At 40.2% G+C, this 18218-nt stretch overlaps 1 protein-coding gene across 1 annotated transcript; it reads left to right on the top strand.

Annotated features, from left to right (window-relative positions):
* Positions 1-968: 968 nt before the first annotated feature.
* Positions 969-2441, top strand: LOC109421484 (uncharacterized). The gene is made up of 2 exons (XM_019695979.3): positions 969-2001; positions 2064-2441. The coding sequence occupies exons 1-2, from the start codon at positions 982-984 to the stop codon at positions 2307-2309; spliced, it is 1266 nt and encodes a 421-aa protein (XP_019551524.3). The 5' UTR covers positions 969-981; the 3' UTR covers positions 2310-2441.
* The last annotated feature ends 15777 nt before the right edge of the window (positions 2442-18218 follow it).

Genomic DNA, 18218 nt, shown 5'->3' with positions numbered 1-18218 from the left:
TTGAAATTTTACTGGGCATTATATGTGTATTGTTTAAAAAAAATTGCACAAGATTTATAGCAAAGATTGAAGTGGACATTTATCTGAATTTTGGACGTAAAAAATGGACGTTCGCCGATTCGGTGTAATATCAACGAACGTAAACTAAGGTCGGAGTGTATAGGAAAGCAACAAATATATGTCAATCTTTGTTTTACCATGAGATCCGTTACTTCATTTTAAGAGTTGTAGATTTGTCGTTTTTACTCTAATCCGGCCTTTTGAATATAAATAAAAAGAAAATCGCGTTAAGTACTGTTTCTTTGAATTCCACTAAGAATTTGCATCCTTTGACAGATACGTATTTCGACCTCAACTGTAAGACAGTCTTCAGTGTCTTGTACTTGACTCGACTCAAGTACAAGACACTGAAGACGACCTTACAGTTGAGGTCGAAATACGTATCTGTCAAAGGATGCAAATTCTTAGTGGAATTCAAAGGAACAGTACTTAACGCGATTTTCTTTTTATTTACAGATATTCCCCTAACAAGCCCAGGTTAATCATCATCTTTTGAATATGTTATTGTTTTCAATTATTTACAAATTTACTAGACTTATTAGAATAATTGTACCTTAAATGCAATTCCAATAGATCGCGTAGTGTGAGTCCTCTATCCTAACAGCAATATGTACATACAGTTCAATCGATAAAATGATGAAATTATCAGTATTTTTTAAATTCAAATTCAAATCAAAGAATGAATAATTGAACCAGTTCCGCTTATTTGTACGTCCATGTCGTTATAAACCAAAACATATCAATCCTAATTGGAGCAATTTACGTTCAGAAGCTCCCAAAATGTATGTATGGCAAGTAAATAGCTTGGTGTCGAACTTTGAAGCACCTGTAAAAGCAACATTTTAAATTAATCAAATTCCAATGTATATAAAGATGCTTCTGAACACTTCAGCATAACAGTTGTTGACATCCCCTTCTGTGATGTTCTGCTCAATCAAAACACGTTTCACCGAATGGTGGAAACATCTGACAAAACTCAAACCCGGAAGGGATTCATTTTTCCTTCTTGACTATTTCTTGGTGCTTGCCGGAATACATCTGCTTACTAGAAACGGCTACTTACGAACCGTATGGAATTTCTATCGTGCTCTTCTATTTATCCACGTCGTACTGATGACGAGAAAGGTTATGGAAATTTTTCAAACCGAGGACAATTTCCAGCTGATCGCCAATAACATGATCATGTGCGTGGGATGCTTCATAATATTTGCTCGGTGCGTTTTCATAGTAACGAGCTTTAAACAAGTGAATTCAATCAGAAATTTGGTGAATCGGAGAGAATTCCAAGCGAATGATCCTACTGCTATGGCTATTCGTCAAAGTGCTTTTAACAATGCTATTTTCGTTACTTTGTTCATGGCAATGAACAGCCTCACGCAAACTTTTATGGTTCTCTTTACTGATCTCGGTAAAACCGAGTCATTGTTGCTGCCGTTCGATCTTGTTGGACTCAGTTCATCTGAAAACTTTATTCTTCAGAAAATATATTCGGGCATGTTTTCAATTTACGTGTTTCTTGCATCGACTAACTTTTTGGCTGTGTATCTACCATTGACAGCGCTCAAGGCAGAAATGAGAATAGTCGTTCATTCCTACTCAAAAATCACGAATCAGGTCGAAGATCGAATGTCTGGACTAGGTCACAAAGCTGTCGACGATTCAAACGAAGCTCATTTTTGGGAGATTCTTCAGGATGAGCTAACTCAATGCGTTCGTGCTCACGCTGCTGTACTGGATAAAGTAGGGGAATTGAAGAAATTGTCAGACCCAACCTTTCTGCTGTTATACTATATGACCATGCTGTATGCTGCGATAGGAGTGATTGCGGTGCTGTTCACGCCCAAATTGAACACCTTCAACACGATATCTTTGGAATACTCTATGCGGTACATGTTAGAATGCTTCGTCTTTTGCCACGTCGTTTCTAATTTCAATGAGCAGGTATGACAAAATTATACGACCAATTTCTCACATTTGTTTTAACCTGATTTTCTCTTCAACAGCACAACAATATCGTCAACAAGTTGTCCCAATTTCACTGGGGAGTTGATTTGAGATACAGCAAACGATTTTCCCGTGAGTACAAGCAGATCCGATCGATGGTCCTGATGATCATCATGCAGTCGCAGAAAAGTTTGAACTTCAGCTGCGGAGGGCTGTTCGAACTGACCATGGGAAGCTTCACCACGATTGTAAACAAGACCTACACGCTGACCATGTACTTTTGGAACATCAAGAAACGGGAGTAGAAATGGTAGTTTGTGCATACCTAATCATGAAAAAAATGTGCCTTAAAATAAAGTTACATATAAGTGTTTTATTTTCTGCCAAGTAACCAAGAATACTTGCATAAAGTATGACTCTGAGTGGCCAAGACCCTATTCCCCGTTAATTGGAGGATTTTGAAACATCGACATTAATGACCCAGTCAACCAGTGATCATATAAGATGTTGAATAGGATGTTAAAGTGGAGGTGATATGCGTACATTTTACATGCGCCTAAGTGGAAGCATGCACGCATATGGCCTTCACTTTATCATCTTATGCAACATCTTATACGATTACTGGTTGTCTGGGAATAACATGACGTGGAATCACATCCTGAAATTTATTATTATATTAACCCGTATCGGCCTGAGTCAGCGCATATGAACTAAAAATGTCGCCGATCAGCGAATACACAACGGATTTGAATAATTTTTTGACAGTACACTCGTACATATGTCTAGTTTGTAAAAGTGGACAGAGAACGTCGGAATGGTCCCTATGGCCGGAGTTATTCCGGTGGGTCACTGGGTCAGATTCGTATAAAAAGGGCTGTTTTTCGGTACACAGAATGTTTTCCATTATGATTCGCTATAAAACTGACTCTATTTTCACTAAAACTTATATCTCTGCAACCAAACATTGTTTCCACACAGTTTTTGGCCGTTTAGGAACTACCGGATGTGGCCACCGGACATAATCTCCGGAGGAACCTGCCACATACTGTATACTGGGGTACACAACCATAACCCATTTTTTGCAGCTCTATGTATTGACTTTAGCGGTATAGTGTCTTAGAAGATTTTGTTTTGTATACTGAGCTCTTTATTTTGGGATTTTCACTTTTGTGATTAATCCACCTAAAAGTGCGGCAGAAATTCACTTTTTTTCCAAAATGAAGATAGAGTGTTGGTGTCTTCTGCAAAGTTGTAGAAAAATGTATTGTTGGAAAGTTTGCCGAACAAACTATTACCTTATTTGCTTAACTATATGAGATATGTGTCGTTTTTTGTGAACGACCCCTCAAAATAGTTTTTTTCGGATTTTTCTAATTAATTCTGCAATAGTTCTTCCAGTGATATTTATACTATCAGTATCTATACTTTCAGAAATTGCTCTCGAAATTCCTTCATAAATTCCGACTGTAGTTCCAATGATTCCTTTATAATGTATTCTTTAGATTGCTCCTGCAATTTTTGCAAGGATACTTCCAAAAACTCTTCTGGCATTTTCACTAAAAATTCTTGCTGGGATTCCTCCAGCGATACCAGTATGGATTTCTTTAGAAACAAAGTACTCCTACTAGGAATCCTCCTCAGATTATTTTTGGAACTACTGCTGGGATTGCTACTGGACTGCTGCTGGGATTCGTCTAAAAATTTCAGACTTGAATCTTTCAGGATTTTTTCTGAGTTTCCCACCTGCCGGAAATCATCCAGGAATTACTGGAAGATTCTCAGCAGTAATAATTGGAGATGCTGAAAATGCATGAAATTTCTCAAGAATTCGAAAAAAATCAGTAGGAGTTCCTGAAGCAATCTCAGCAGTAATGACTGGAATACAATAAGAAATTCCTAGAGTTATCTTTCATAAATTCTCTGAAGGATTCATAGCAGAAATTTCTGGAAGAATTACAAAAGATTCCCTTGAATAATCCCAGGAAGAGTTTTCAGAGACACCCCAGCAGGCTTCCCAAATCTTTTGAGAAATCCTCTTGAAATTCCTCTAGAAATGTCTGATGGGTTCTCCTGGAAATTTCTGAAATTTGTCCATAGATTTCTCCTAGGATTCCTCCGCAAATTGCTTCGGTCATCCATTTAGGGATTTTCCCAAGGATTCCTCCAATAATTTATCTCGGAATAACCTTAGAATTTCCTGCACGGATTCATTCATGCACTTCTACCAGGATTTCTCCATGTATTCTTGCTGAGAATTCTCAAGCACTTCTAGATGGTGTTTCTGCAGTTTTTTGCTCTTATTTCTATCAGGAATTGCTCGAAGAATTCCAGCAACACTTCTTGTAGAATTCCCACCACGAAAGCTCGGAAAAACCACAGTACCATTTCAGGACCAACAGGAATTTTGAAAGAAATTTGAAGAGGATTTCCAGAATACTCAGAGAAAAATCACTAGAGGAATTCGGCAAATAAACCCTGGGTGAGTTTGTGAAGAAATTATTTGATAATTTTGAAAGAAATTCCTGTAGGAATCATATGAAGTAATCTTGGCGGAAACTCAGCACGCATTCTTGAGTAATCTCCATGATGAATTTTTGGAGGTGCCTTTTAAACATCCCTGTAGCAATCACAGAAGGAACTTCTGCATGAATCACTCACTCAATCATGTATCCTGAGCACCTCTGGGGGTACATAGGGCCAACATAAAAGATCTCCATCCTGGGCTGCTGCTGGCTTCAGCCTTGACCTGGACCCAGGTCAGGTTCGCCTTGTTTGATTTCCTTGTTGAGGCTTCGTCGCCACGGGCCCCTGGGTCTGTCGACTTCCTCCATTTACGTTCTCGAGTTTCTGTTGATATCGGTTTCAAATGACATCGTCGATGGAGCTCGGTACTCGGAATCCAGTTGTGAGGCCACCAGGCCCGAATTATAAACTGCAGACATCGGTTGATGAAAATCTGTAGCTTTTGTATGGTCTCTGCTGACACGTACCACGTTTCGCTGGCATACAACAACATAGATTCTAGTTGGAATTGAAAATTCGAGTTTTGATGCGTTGACTGATCTGATTGGATCTCCATATATTTCGTAGATTCGGAAAAGCAGTCCGTGTCTTGATCCGTGTTGATAGCCAACGATTTGGTCTTGCTGACGGTGATGGTGGAGCCGCCGTAGAGGAGCGTTCGGTCTGGCCGTCGAGCTTATTCTGCATGTTAGAGCGTCGTTGGTCTAGTATGCACAGAATTCCGATCGAAAGCTTTTTTGTACTCAATGAACACCAAAAAGAGGGACTTTTGGAATTCGTTAACCTGCTCCAGTATAATACGGAGCGTGACAAAATAGTTAACACAAGATCTTCCGGCACGGAACCCTCTTGCTGCCGCCGGAGAGCCGCGTCTATTTTCTCCTGTATGCTATTCAGTATAACTTTGACACAGAACTTTGAGAACAACACACAATAGATCAATGCAGAAATCACGGTAGGTATCCTAGAAGATTTTCTAGAGGAATTCCTGAAGGAACTCTTGGAGAAATCCGCCGAAAATGTCAAGAGGAACTTTTGGGAAAATGAAGAAATCTAACGTCTCAAGGAATTCCTGCTGAAATGCTGAAATTCTTGATGAGATTGCTCCAGAAGTATGTCCACGTTATCATATACAAATCCATTGTGTGATTTCTCCAAGGATTTCTATAGATATTTCCAATGATTTTTCCAGATTTCTCTCTTTAGGAATTTTGCTTGAAATACTACTGGAAATTCCTGAAGGAATCACAGCAAGAAATTTTAAAGAAGTATCTGGAGGATTCACAGCAGCACCTTTGTAGGAATCTCAGTTGTAAATATACAAGACAAGGGACTTGCCCTCTCCTTCACCCCACTTTTCTTAGTATTTATCAAAAAGAATTAATAAAAAAAAAGGAAAGGCTGCCTACACTAGCGGTTGTTATTGCAAGGGGAATTCCTTAAATAAATTCTGGAGGAGACCTATTATCATTCCAGGTATTTCTATAATATTCGTTCCATGATTCCACCAGGGATTTCTCCAAGGACTCATTAAAAAAATCTTGTTACGTTTTTTGAGATGCAGGCTTTGTTCCACTTGGACCGTTATTCCAATGATAAAAAAGCAGAAGGAGGTGTATTTCTTAACAAAGAATAACTTTGTAGAACACACGAAAACTACCAAAAATCCACAGAAAAAGATATAATGAAAAAACTATTTTGAGGAGTCGTTCACAAAAAACGACACATATCTCTTATAGTTAAGCAAATAAGGTAATAGTTTGTTCGACAAACTTTCCAACATTACATTTTCTACAACTTTGCAGAAGACACCAACACTCTATCTTCATTTTGGAAAAAAAAGTGAATTTCTGCCGCACTTTTAGGTGGATTAATCACAAAAGTGAAAATCCCAAAATAAAGAGTTCAGTATACAAAACAAAATCTTCTAAGACACTATACCGCTAAAGTCAATACATAGAGCTGCAAAAAATGGGTTATGGTTGTGTACCCCAGTATACAGTATGTGGCAGGTTCCTCCGGAGATTATGTCCGGTGGCCACATCCGGTAGTTCCTAAACGGCCAAAAACTGTGTGGAAACAATGTTTGGTTGCAGAGATATAAGTTTTAGTGAAAATAGAGTCAGTTTTATAGCGAATCATAATGGAAAACATTCTGTGTACCGAAAAACAGCCCTTTTTATACGAATCTGACCCAGTGACCCACCGGAATAACTCCGGCCATAGGGACCATTCCGACGTTCTCTGTCCACTTTTACAAACTAGACATATGTACGAGTGTACTGTCAAAAAATTATTCAAATCCGTTGTGTATTCGCTGATCGGCGACATTTTTAGTTCATATGCGCTGACTCAGGCCGATACGGGTTAAATTTTTGAAGGCATATAAATATTTCTTAAAGAATATGTGGTGCATTGGCAGCATTGTTTAACCACCAAATCTAACCCTAAATTGCCAATGAAACGTCCTTAAACTAATCAGGAAACTTCTGAACCCTTGAAATTCCTTAAACTCTGAAACCCTTTGTTTGCTGTTCCAACGAGATTTTTAGCTTTTGGCTAGTTCATCTCAGGACCAACGCTTTACTTCCCTTCCGAAGGAAGAACTCACATGTCATGAGTTTGTCGGAAAGGAATTCGATCCCAGGTCCTCGGCGTGTTAATCATGCGGTTTAACCATCAAACCAGGTCCGCTCTACCACCCCCTGAAACCTTCCTTTTGTTGTTCCCATTACACCTCCTGGGTGCCTTCAGAGGTACGTTCTCGTCCATTTGGGAAATTGATGCTTATCTCATTGTCACTGTCATTATATTTTCTTATGTTTAATTTTAGTACTAAATAGCTTTTCCTCGTTTTATGTCGGTAAAATAGAATATTGAATATGCTAAAAAAAACTGCATTGAGAAGATTATGGGGCATTTATTAACACCTTACACACTCAATCCTGAATTGCCTGTTCAGCACTTTTTTGACGAAAATAGAACAGCAGAACTATTTCGGTAGCTTCGGTAATCGATTTTACTGAGGCTCAGTACACCAACTGTCAAAACCGGGTGCAAAAAGTAAACAAAGTCGTATAGCTGTATTCAGCTGTTCTATTTTCGTCAAAAATTTACCGAACACGGTATTCCAAATTAAGTGTGGTATGTAATGTGACAAGTTTATCGTAATACTGATTAAGATATATCTAGATTGCTCATTCCAATGAAAAAATACACTCAATATTCATTTTTTTTTTATTAGCTAAATGGAATTCAATTATATTCAAAGTAGTTGTAGAACTTACCCAAGGTGAGGTGAAGGTGGGTGCACGGGATAGGGGCGTTAAACATTTCAGGGAGTATCAGAAGCAGTCCTGGAAAATATCAGTCTCAGTGCTTGTTTTTCAGCCGATAATGAATGACTGCGGCGGTCGTTTCCAGTTCCTCAATGTGAGAACTGACAGAGTCCGGGAGCTCCATTCGTGAGCGACCCAACAAGATCAAATTCCAATCATCCACACACTACTCATGCTGAAAGGCCATTCGTCTCAAGCGGTGGCTTGTGAGAGTGAGTGCCCCATACGCTACCACGGGTGAAAACACTCAACTACAGAAAATTGAATGGAAATTTAGCCATGTCAGATAGACGAGTGCACCGATTAACATTGAGTTCACTGAGCCTGAAAATTTTTGACAGCACAACGGGGTCGACTCTCAACAACTTCTACTCAGAGATGCATCACCAAAATGCGTTGATAATATTTTTCTTACATGAATTACATGAATTTACATTTAAAGTGATGCATATGCATATAGTTAATGCACTAGCCCATATTTTTGCAACTTCATCGCAAAACTAGATGCAATAAATTAAACAAATTTTCAGCTGGGTAGAAGTTGTTTAGAGTCGACCCCGCTGTGGTGTCAAAATTCGCGGTCCGAGTGAACTTTCAGCGGGCGGTGCGCTCGTCTATCTCGCTTTCAGCACGATGCGTGCGAGTGTGAGTACCTATTTCATTTCGCTCCCATGTTGCTGATCGGAAAACAACAATGGCAGGAAAACCAAAACGGAGAAAATGAAAAAAGCAAAATATCGCTATCATAAAGGCCTGTCGAAAAATTACAACACTGATCAGAAGGTTTTAGGAGCGCTTCATACAGACGTAACACTTGCGAAATTTCCATCGACCACGCTTTTAGCGATCATTTTAAATTTTCATAGTTGTGGCTTTCACAACCAGAGACGCGGGCATCGTTTTTCACACTAGCCTTCTGTTGACGATATTGCACAACACAGTGATTCGTGCAACTTTTCCGCCAGGTGATGGTAGTGTGAACTGGGCGATGGATTTCCATGAAAATCGTTCAAGGTGTTACGTCTGTTTGTCTGTGGCTTCATGGTTTTCAGAGAGATTCAGGGGCGTCTCAGGGGTGCTCCAAGAGGTTTCAGGGACGATTTTTTTATCCATTTATTTATTTTGTAGGCACTCTGTGCACTTACGCCTCTACTGTGACGATTACCATAGTTTATCTATATCTTTTCTAAGCTCCTACACTTTGTTACATAGTCTATTGACAATTGCTTGTTTCTCTTTCTCTGTTGACAATTGCTTGTTTCTCTATCTGCTGTCCTCGCAGTAGGTAGGAGAGAGATCTCATGCCGTACTTGTCGCTACTGTTGTGCTACAGCACAATACTTTTCAATCCAGTCCATTGTGTGCGCCGCGGGTTCGTTGTGCCGTAAATCGTGTATCAGGCTTGTTGCCGTCGAAGAGGGTCAGTTGTCTCAGTCACCATCCAATGCTGACTAAGGATGGATGTGCCCTCCCAATGCACTGTCCTTCGTACGGCATTTTTTGGTGGCTGGACGAAGGGGTTGGAAATTTCATCCATGACTATCCGCTTTACTAAGCGAAAAAGTACCTCAAAGCTACAGGCTCCAACATTTCAGGGACGATACAGGGGACCTCATGGGGAATCATGGGGTGTCAGGTGATGTCAGGGAAGTTCCAGAGGGTTTCAGCGACGTTCTAGGCAGGGGTGCCAGATGATTTTGTGAAAAATCTGTACATATCACTCTTTTCAAAAATCTGTATCTCATAGAAAATTTGGGAGGAAAATCTGTATTCCATATGTATCACATAAAATCGTCTAGCTCAAAAATCTGTATTTCATATAAAACGAAATCTGTATGGATGCTGAAAAATCTGTATGTATGGTATCCCTGGTTCTAGCAGACTTCAGGGGCATTCCAAGTGTGTTCCAGAGGGTTTCAGGGCCCCAAGTAACACACTTGTCACCGAAGAGTCACGGCGGCGCAGGTTTTTGTTGCGCAGAAGTTACAGGACTTACTTCTAGCAAGTAAGTGTTTATTTGTTAGAAGTAAGTCATAGTGACTTCTGCGCAACAAAAACCTGCGCCGCCGTGACTCTTCGGTGACAAGTGTGTTACTTGGGGCATTTCAGGAGTATCAGGGGCGTTCCATAGTTTCCGGGGCGCCGCAAAGGTGTTTCATGGGGTTTGAGGGGTGTTTCAGGCGAAAAAGATTCAGAGGCGTTCCAGGGGTCCCAGGGATTTGAAGGGGTGCTCATTAAATTTTCTTCACCGAATGTTGACAATTTTAAATGCTCTTTGTCGAAATTGGTACCACCGAGTGCTGAGAAAATTTGTTTTTCAATGAGATCTTAGCAATCGTGATACTTTTATGCTTGGGTTCACGAAATATTCTATCAAAATTCAGCTGACAAACGTATTTTTCACCAAGATTCCGTATTAATGTGCCAAACCCGCCTCAGTGTGTGTCAAGGATGTCCTAGTAGGTTTAACAGGGGTGCGATGTGGATTCAGGGGGTTTTCGGGGCATTTCGAAATTCCCTGAAACCATACCCCGTAACGTGGGTAGATCACCTTAGAATAGTGCGTTGCGGTGTAAGATCTACCAAATCAAATTTTGATCTTGATATTTACCGTATTTTTAAATATTGTAAAATCAAAGTTTGATGCTCTTTTCCTTGCGTTGTATTTGTGTTTCAATGTTCGGCTAATTAACATTTTATTTCAACAGGATTCAGGTAAATGTATCGTACGATATAAATAATATCGTAAAAATTTGTAACTGTGGCGAGCGTATCACTAATATGTAGCTTATTTGACGTACGATGTAAATATTATTTTATATTTCAGATAAACAACCGAAGAATCTAGTAGTTCAACCAAATGCCATCAAGATGACGAGGAAACCAGGATGAATTGGGTAGACAACTGATTCGAAGCAGTCTAACAATGGTGTACCTGAACGTTGACCAAGCGTGTCCTTTGGAGTTTACCCTTCCACTAACAAAACCCAAATTCCCGTGACACTTAGGCCTGAGAGATCGTAGAGCTGTCTACATTTTTAGTAGGTGTTCAAAACTAACCATCATTTCCCATTCCTCAGCAGTCGCAAGGACGTGGCTAGAACAGTGCTCGACCATTGGAGGATTGCGTCAGTCTTGTCTAAGAGTCAGAGTACCACCTACGAATTTGTGCGACTCGCTTAATGCTAATGCTAATGCCAATTTCGAAATTCCCTGAAACCATCTAAAACACCTTGAAACGTCTTCAAACTTTTCAGAAACTCCCTTGAAAACCTCCTTAAAATTGCTGGCTTGTCTTCGTATGCCTTGGATCCCGCTGAACAGGCCCGGGTTAAGGGTTCTGGAGGCCCGGGGTCCGAGCGGATTCGAAGGCCCCTCGGCGATGGACAAAAACAAATTGTTTTGAAAGCAGTTTTTGAGCAATATGAAACATAAAGTCAATGTGTAATATTCAAAAAAGGTATTTGTGGGGGCTCAGGCCCCCTAACCTCCCTATGCATCCGGCCCTGCCGTTGAAGCATTCATAAAACCTCCATCCTGAAGTTTCTTTCAGAAATTACACATGAACCCCCCTAAACCTTCGAAACCATTCGAATCCACATGGAACGCCTTGATTGCACTAGGTGCGATCCTTCCATTAGGTAGACCTATTTTTGGTTATCTCAGATCCCCTGCTCCCTATGTATACCCCGGTAAAGTTTTGATACATTTTTAAACCTCGACATCATTCTCAAACCTTGAAAACCATGGAAGCCCCTGAATCTTACTTTTAAACCCCCTAAATCCCCAGAATTCTATTCCGGATTGACCTCGGAATTCAATGATAAGCCTTGATGCCCCGAAAAGACCTCTAAAATGTCCCAGAAATCCCCATGGAAGCCCACAGGAACTCCTGGGAACCACTCCCAAACTTTTCTGATAACCCTATGAAACTTAAAAATGAAAATGTTTCAAATTTTTAACAGATAATTTAAAATTTCGACTACCGAAGTGAACTGTAGTTGTGAAGAATCAGCTCCAGTTAAGGACATGGTTGCTGAATACAAAGATGGCTGCTTCTCATTTTGACCAGATTTTCTAAAGCACAAATCTGGAGATCCATAAAGCAAATTGATCTGAAAAGGCTACTCATTGCTTACTTACTTGCAGTAAACACCAAGTAGCATTCTCAGATCAATGCAAGTGGCAAGTTTTCACTTTAAAATTCACGAATAAAAGAAATAAAAAAGTGAGAACAGAAATTGAAAAGAATCGGTCAACAGCTAGCTTTTGGGTTGTTCCGGTATATTGTTTATTGTTATTGCTTGAGGGAATTCAAATTCAATTGAACGTATATATATATTATAAGAAATTACTGGGTCTAGGCGTTCACTGGATATTGTTCCAATACCGTGGAACCCTGCACGGAAAATCAAATGCAAGCAATATTTCCAGTAGTGGAGCGGATCTGGTGTGATGGTCCCTGACTATCACGCCGAGGACCTAAGACTGAATTCCACTCCCGATAAACTCGCAGATTGTGAGTTCTTCCCTCGGAAGGGAAGTAAGGCGTAGGCCCCGAGATGATCTAGCCTAGGGCTAAAAATATCGTTAATACAGATACAAAAAAAATAACAACATAACGTAACTGATTAGGAGGTTTACTCACCTGCTATAGTGAAAATTCCGAGAGAGATAACAGTTTTTCACTGGTTTTCCAAAGTGAAATCAAAGTGCTATGACTTATTTGAATAAACATATAAATAGATCACGTAACCTAAAACATGTTGGTCGATTTGAGCACTTGATACTAAGTGTGGCTCGACAGGAATGGAGCCTTGAAAGTAACCTTTTTATGGCCTTAACGAATGATATCTTATTGTTGAATAACTTGGACGTCATAGTTTCATCATATCCTTAATTGTGTGTCACAAACTTTAAGAGTTCTATTACAAAGTTTTGTACCTACCATTTAAAAGTTTGTTACAACAAAGTTTTTGATTGCATATTCTCACAAACATCGTCAACTATGAATCATATCTTCATTGTGCTTATAAGCACCTGAAAACCCATAGTCATTCGTGTTTCCAACATCGAAGACAGGCATGGCTTTTCGTTGGTTCCACCGCTTGGGAAGCCTCGTTAGATCCTTCTACAAACTAACTCCTGGCAAGAACCACTTCTTTATCGTGAGCTTTTTCCAAGCAATAGCTTGTGTTGCATTACCCAGCGAACGACCTCTCCTGAGAAGAATTTGGAACGTGTACCGGAGCTGTATGGTGCTGCACTACGTACTGTGTGTAACCCGGTGTATTATGACGGCGCGATCCGGCCAAAGCTTCAACGCTGTGTTGAACAACACGCATGTCGTCTTTAGCTTGACCATCAACTATTTGCGATCACTTATAATCCACGCCAGTTTTGAACATTTTGTCAAAGTAAGAAACTTCATCAATGATCGAGGGTATCGAAAAGACGAGTTCAGAAGCGGTGAAATTCGACAGAAGGCATATGAACATTCCATAAGGGTGACGTTAATTTTCATAGCAAATAATATATTCCAATCTATAACAATTCCGATAAGTGGAATGACTGATACCGAGCCATTTCAGATTCCGATAGATCTCGGAAGCCTTCCCAAGGTTTTCAAAAAGGGCATTGAGATATGGTACAATTTTTCATTTATTCCTTCCTCTTACATTGCTGCATCGAACTTTCTGTCCATCTATTTGGCCATGATTGGATTGAGAGCGGAACTACGAATCGCTCATGATTCGATTAGCAACATCCCTAATAAAGTGAAGTATTTGAATTCCATTGATGGCAAGGATGAATTATTCGAACAAAAAAAGGAATTTTGGATCGATTTGCATAGCGAGTTGAAGCAGTCCATCCAGCATCACGTTGAGGTATTGATTAATTTAAACATACTCAAAAACGTAACGAACCTCTCCTTCATGCTGCTGTACTACATGACCATGATACTGATCGCTGCCGGAGTCCTGATTGTGATATTCAATCCGGTCGTCGACGTCTTCTACGTATTTGCCATCGATTACACCTTCCGGTATGTCCTGGAGTGTTTCGTGTTTTGCTACACGGTATCATCGTTGAACGCAACTGTACGTATTTTGCTCATCTGTCATGAACAAATTATTGAAAACTACATTCCCTAACAGCATTTCGCGATTGGAGAGGCCCTTGTGCATCAGTCATGGATATCCAAACTGAGGTTCAGCAAGCAATACGGTGAACAGTACCGAGCGGTTCGAGCCGGTATACTCATGGAACTGATGGAATCACAGCGAAACTTGGGAATCAACTGCGGTGGAATGTTCGAGCTGACGCTGGAAAAGTTCACTCGCATCATCAACACGTCGTACTCGCTGACAATGTTTCTCTGGACATTCAGAAAGTAAATTTAAAAAATAAAATTGGCACAAAACTATGCACCTCAATATAAGCATAAGCTATGCTTACAAAAAAGGGTCCTTCTTCAGGCTCATTCCTTAATCTGCGCCACTGATTTTGTATTATTATTTTTATATACTTTTGAAAGAATAAAATATTATCTCATTGATCACAAGTAGCTGCTTTGAGATCATCCATAAATCACGTAAAATTCTAGGAAGAAGGTTAAGTCTTTGATTTTGTGCGAACCATGTACGAGAAAGAGGGGTGTCAAAATTCTATCAAAATATACTTTGTCATTTTTGGATGCTCTCTTACTAATGAAAGGAGAATAAATTAATTGTAATATCATTCAACTTCCAGCAGAGAGATAGCAAAATGACAGGCAAACATATCTCTACTCCAGAGAGAATCTCCACGAGATAACAAAGAAAATCTTGACGAGACTCCAGGGGGAATCTCCACGAGATTCCAGAGGGAATTTCTACGAGATTCCAGAGGGAATCTTCATTAGATTCCAGAGGGAATCTCCACGAGATTCCAGATGGAATCTCCACGAGATGCCAGGAGGAATCTCCACGAGATTCCAGGAGGAATCCCCACGAGATTCCAGGAGGAATCTCCACGAGATTCCAGGAGGAATCTCCACGAGATTCCAGGAGGAATCTCCACGAGATTCCAGGAGGAATCTCCACGAGATTCCAGGAGGAATCTCCACGAGATTCCAGGAGGAATCTCCACGAGATTCCCGGAGGAGTCTCCACGAGATTCCAAGAGGAATCTCCACGAGATTCCAAGAGGAATCTCCACGAGATTCCAGGAGGAATCTCCACGAGATTCCAGAGGGAATCTCCACGAGATTCCAGGTGGAGAATCTCCCTCTGGAATTCCCTGGAATCGCGTGGAGATTCCCCCTGGAATCTCGTGGAGATTCCCCCTATAACGAGATTCCAAGTGGAATCTCCACGAAATTGAGGGGAAATCTCAAATAGATTCCAGGAGGAATTTCCCCATGATTCCAGAGAGAATCTTTAGTTCCTCATCTAGTAAGCTTTAATTGGAACTATTTTGAGCTTAATTATGGCAGACATTACACACCGGTAGTTAGACGGGCAAAGCTTTCAATTAAAAACGGTGGATGCACTCATAGAACATTGACAAGCTGAGAAGCAAGCTTTGTCCTAGTGGGGACGTTACACGTAGAAAAGCAAGTGTTCAACTCTAAAACGCAAAGCAAACATACCAACAATTTAACATCAAACATTTCCCCGTGGTAGCCGATTTGCCTCATTAGTCACATTAAATAATCATCGCACTGATGAGGTGTTATTCGATTCATTCATTTATTTCACTTACCCGAGCGCAAAAATTAATTCACTGTTCTATGTTGTACATCCAACCCAACGCAACGCGCTATTGATGTTGCTGCGGCGGGAAGCAATTTCCTGTCACACGCCAGAAGCGATGGTTTATCACGCAACGGCAGTCACGAATCGAGTCCCCAGATAGCAGCTAGGTAGGTATATTGGAATTACATTGTGTCACCTATTGTGACGAACGATACTGATACACGCACTGTTAGTCAAATAGAGATAGGAAACCACACCAGAAAGCAGCAGGCAGCATAAATTTAATCCCGTGGGAGTTAGAAGCCTTTTGTTCGTTCTGATCCTTGACTCGCTAGGCTGCTGCTGGACCATGGATGCTTATTATTGTTGGCTTACGTCTTAACTGTGGCAGAATCTACTTCTCAGCAGAGTGTTCTATGAACACAGCTAATCGCGTTCGGTAATTTTTACCGAAATCTCAACCGCTGAGCGTTCGGTAATGGGTTTTTAACGGAATTCTGTAAAAAACTAACAAATTTCGGTAAAATGTTATCGTTTATCTGTCAAACTCTAACGAGCTTCGGTAAAAGTTACTACCTTTACCGAATTTTTCCTGTAAAACAAACTTAACGGTTGAGATTTCGGTAAAACATTACCGAAGTCGGTGATTTTTTCTAACTGTGAACCATTTCACAATTATTAACAAAGAACTCTCGTTTGTCAAAGGATCTTTTTACATTTTTATAGTGTGTGGCTGGCCTGAAGCTACACTATGTGCAAGGAAGTCGAAAGAAATACATCAAAAAAAGACCCTGGACTGACGGGGAATCAAACCCATCTCTCTAAGCATGGTTTTGCTGAATACCACCCACGAATCCTCCGCTTCGGTTGTATAAGCCCCTAGGACAGTAGATTACTTCAAGTCTGAATCACATTGTACATATATGGTGTGTGAACTGTGAGAATGAAATTTTGACAAATTGTCAAAACCATTTTTTCATCACTCATTGGACCTTCACAGAGTGCTATGAATTTGTGTATGATGTTAGTTAAAAATCGCAATTAGGGTAAACAGGTATAATATGCCCCCCCTCCCCCTAAGCAGAAATGGCAATATATCTAAAATTGGCACCTTATTCCATCTATTGTCCACAGCAAATCGTTGTTTCTAAAGTCAGTGAAGTGTTGCATGTGAACTTTACTTCTGGAGGGGCGGCTATGGAAACTTTGAAACTTTTCCGAAAACGTTCCAAAGTTTACCTTACCAAAACAAACGGGGCAATACGCCCCATCAAAAGAAAAACGTCCAGCCCCGTGATAAAACTGTATCAGGGGATAATTCTACCACATGCTTATCCTAGGAGGGCCTTTCAACAAGTGTTTAACTGCATAAAAGTTGCAAAATAACATAAGCGAACAGAACTAGCTTAGTTTACAATGAAGCCAGCTTGCAAGAGGTAAAATATTACGCCAAGAGCCTCGATTTCAGACTTTTTGCTATTTTTATTGCTTTTCTATACCAATCAACTAACGGATCAGCTTGATGGCAATTAATCATCAATATTTAAGATTTCCAATCGATCCCGCATGCAAAAAGCGCTTGAATCGCTAAAAAATGAAGGGGGGCGTTTTGCCCCGGTGGGGCGTATTATACCCTTTTACCCTACGCAAGTTTCACGCAAGAGACTGCATCACCATGAGACCTGGAAAAAGAACATAAAAAACAGGTTGCTGAAAGTGCTGGGTGATGAATGAAAGAACTGCACAGATTTAATTAACTGATTAAGGGATTTGAGCAGCATAGCAAAGAACAGTAAAAGCTTAACAATGTTAGTCAAAGTGATGATAACAGTAGAAGCATACGTTCACCTTCATCGACTGGAAGACAGTTATTGGTGTATTATTATTCACATTAAGTGTCACTGCACATAAACGACACATTAAACACAATAGAAAAAGCGTAGTTGTCCGTTTTGGTTGATTTCATTTAAGCATGTGCTAAATTAAAACAGAAACGAATATCCGAATCCGTGAACACGCCGACAATGCCGGAGTCTCGACGTGAGGAAGTGTTAAAAAATAATCAACAAGGTGAAGAAATAAGTGCAGCAACCGCATGAATCGGTTCAAATTGATGATGATGACGGTCCCGCCACATACCCCAGCAAAGGTTGCGTAATTGAATCGGATCAACGCCACCGTACGGATGAAATCGAGTAACAGGAAAAAACTGGATCCAATTAACATCGAATGTCACCCACCATTAATGTTCATAACGAGATGAATTTTATGGGAGTAGCAATTTGTCGACACGTTGTACGTGTGTTGAACCTTTCATCAATCAGTAAAAATGAATTAAAAATGTGAATATACTATGGGATTCGCGATGGTTAACCATGTACCGTCAAGGCACCATTCACCGTGGATCTAAGAGGATTCGGGGTAAATAAGGGCTGTCATTTGACACCGGTCTTATAAACATTGTTGGTGCCGCTTTTAATTGCCTTCATTATAGGTTCAAATTAAAGCAATGTCCACAGAAGTAGAAATTTTTTCACAAAATTTGGTGATATAGTACAATTAGTAAAGGGTAGTAAGGTCGCCTAATTCCGTGGTAGGTCACCATTCACCGTGG

This window comes from Aedes albopictus, chromosome 2 (genome assembly GCF_035046485.1).
Source record: "Aedes albopictus strain Foshan chromosome 2, AalbF5, whole genome shotgun sequence".
NCBI lineage: Eukaryota > Metazoa > Arthropoda > Insecta > Diptera > Culicidae > Aedes > Aedes albopictus.
This window is presented reverse-complemented; position numbering and strand designations above follow the sequence as displayed.

Coding starts and splice junctions, on each gene's coding strand:
- LOC109421484 (XM_019695979.3), top strand. CDS start 982: ATGTTCTGCTCAATCAAAACACGTTTCACCGAATGGTGGAAACATCTG. Junction 2,002..2,063: donor TTTCTAATTTCAATGAGCAG/GTATGACAAAAT, acceptor TCTCTTCAACAG/CACAACAATATCGTCAACAA.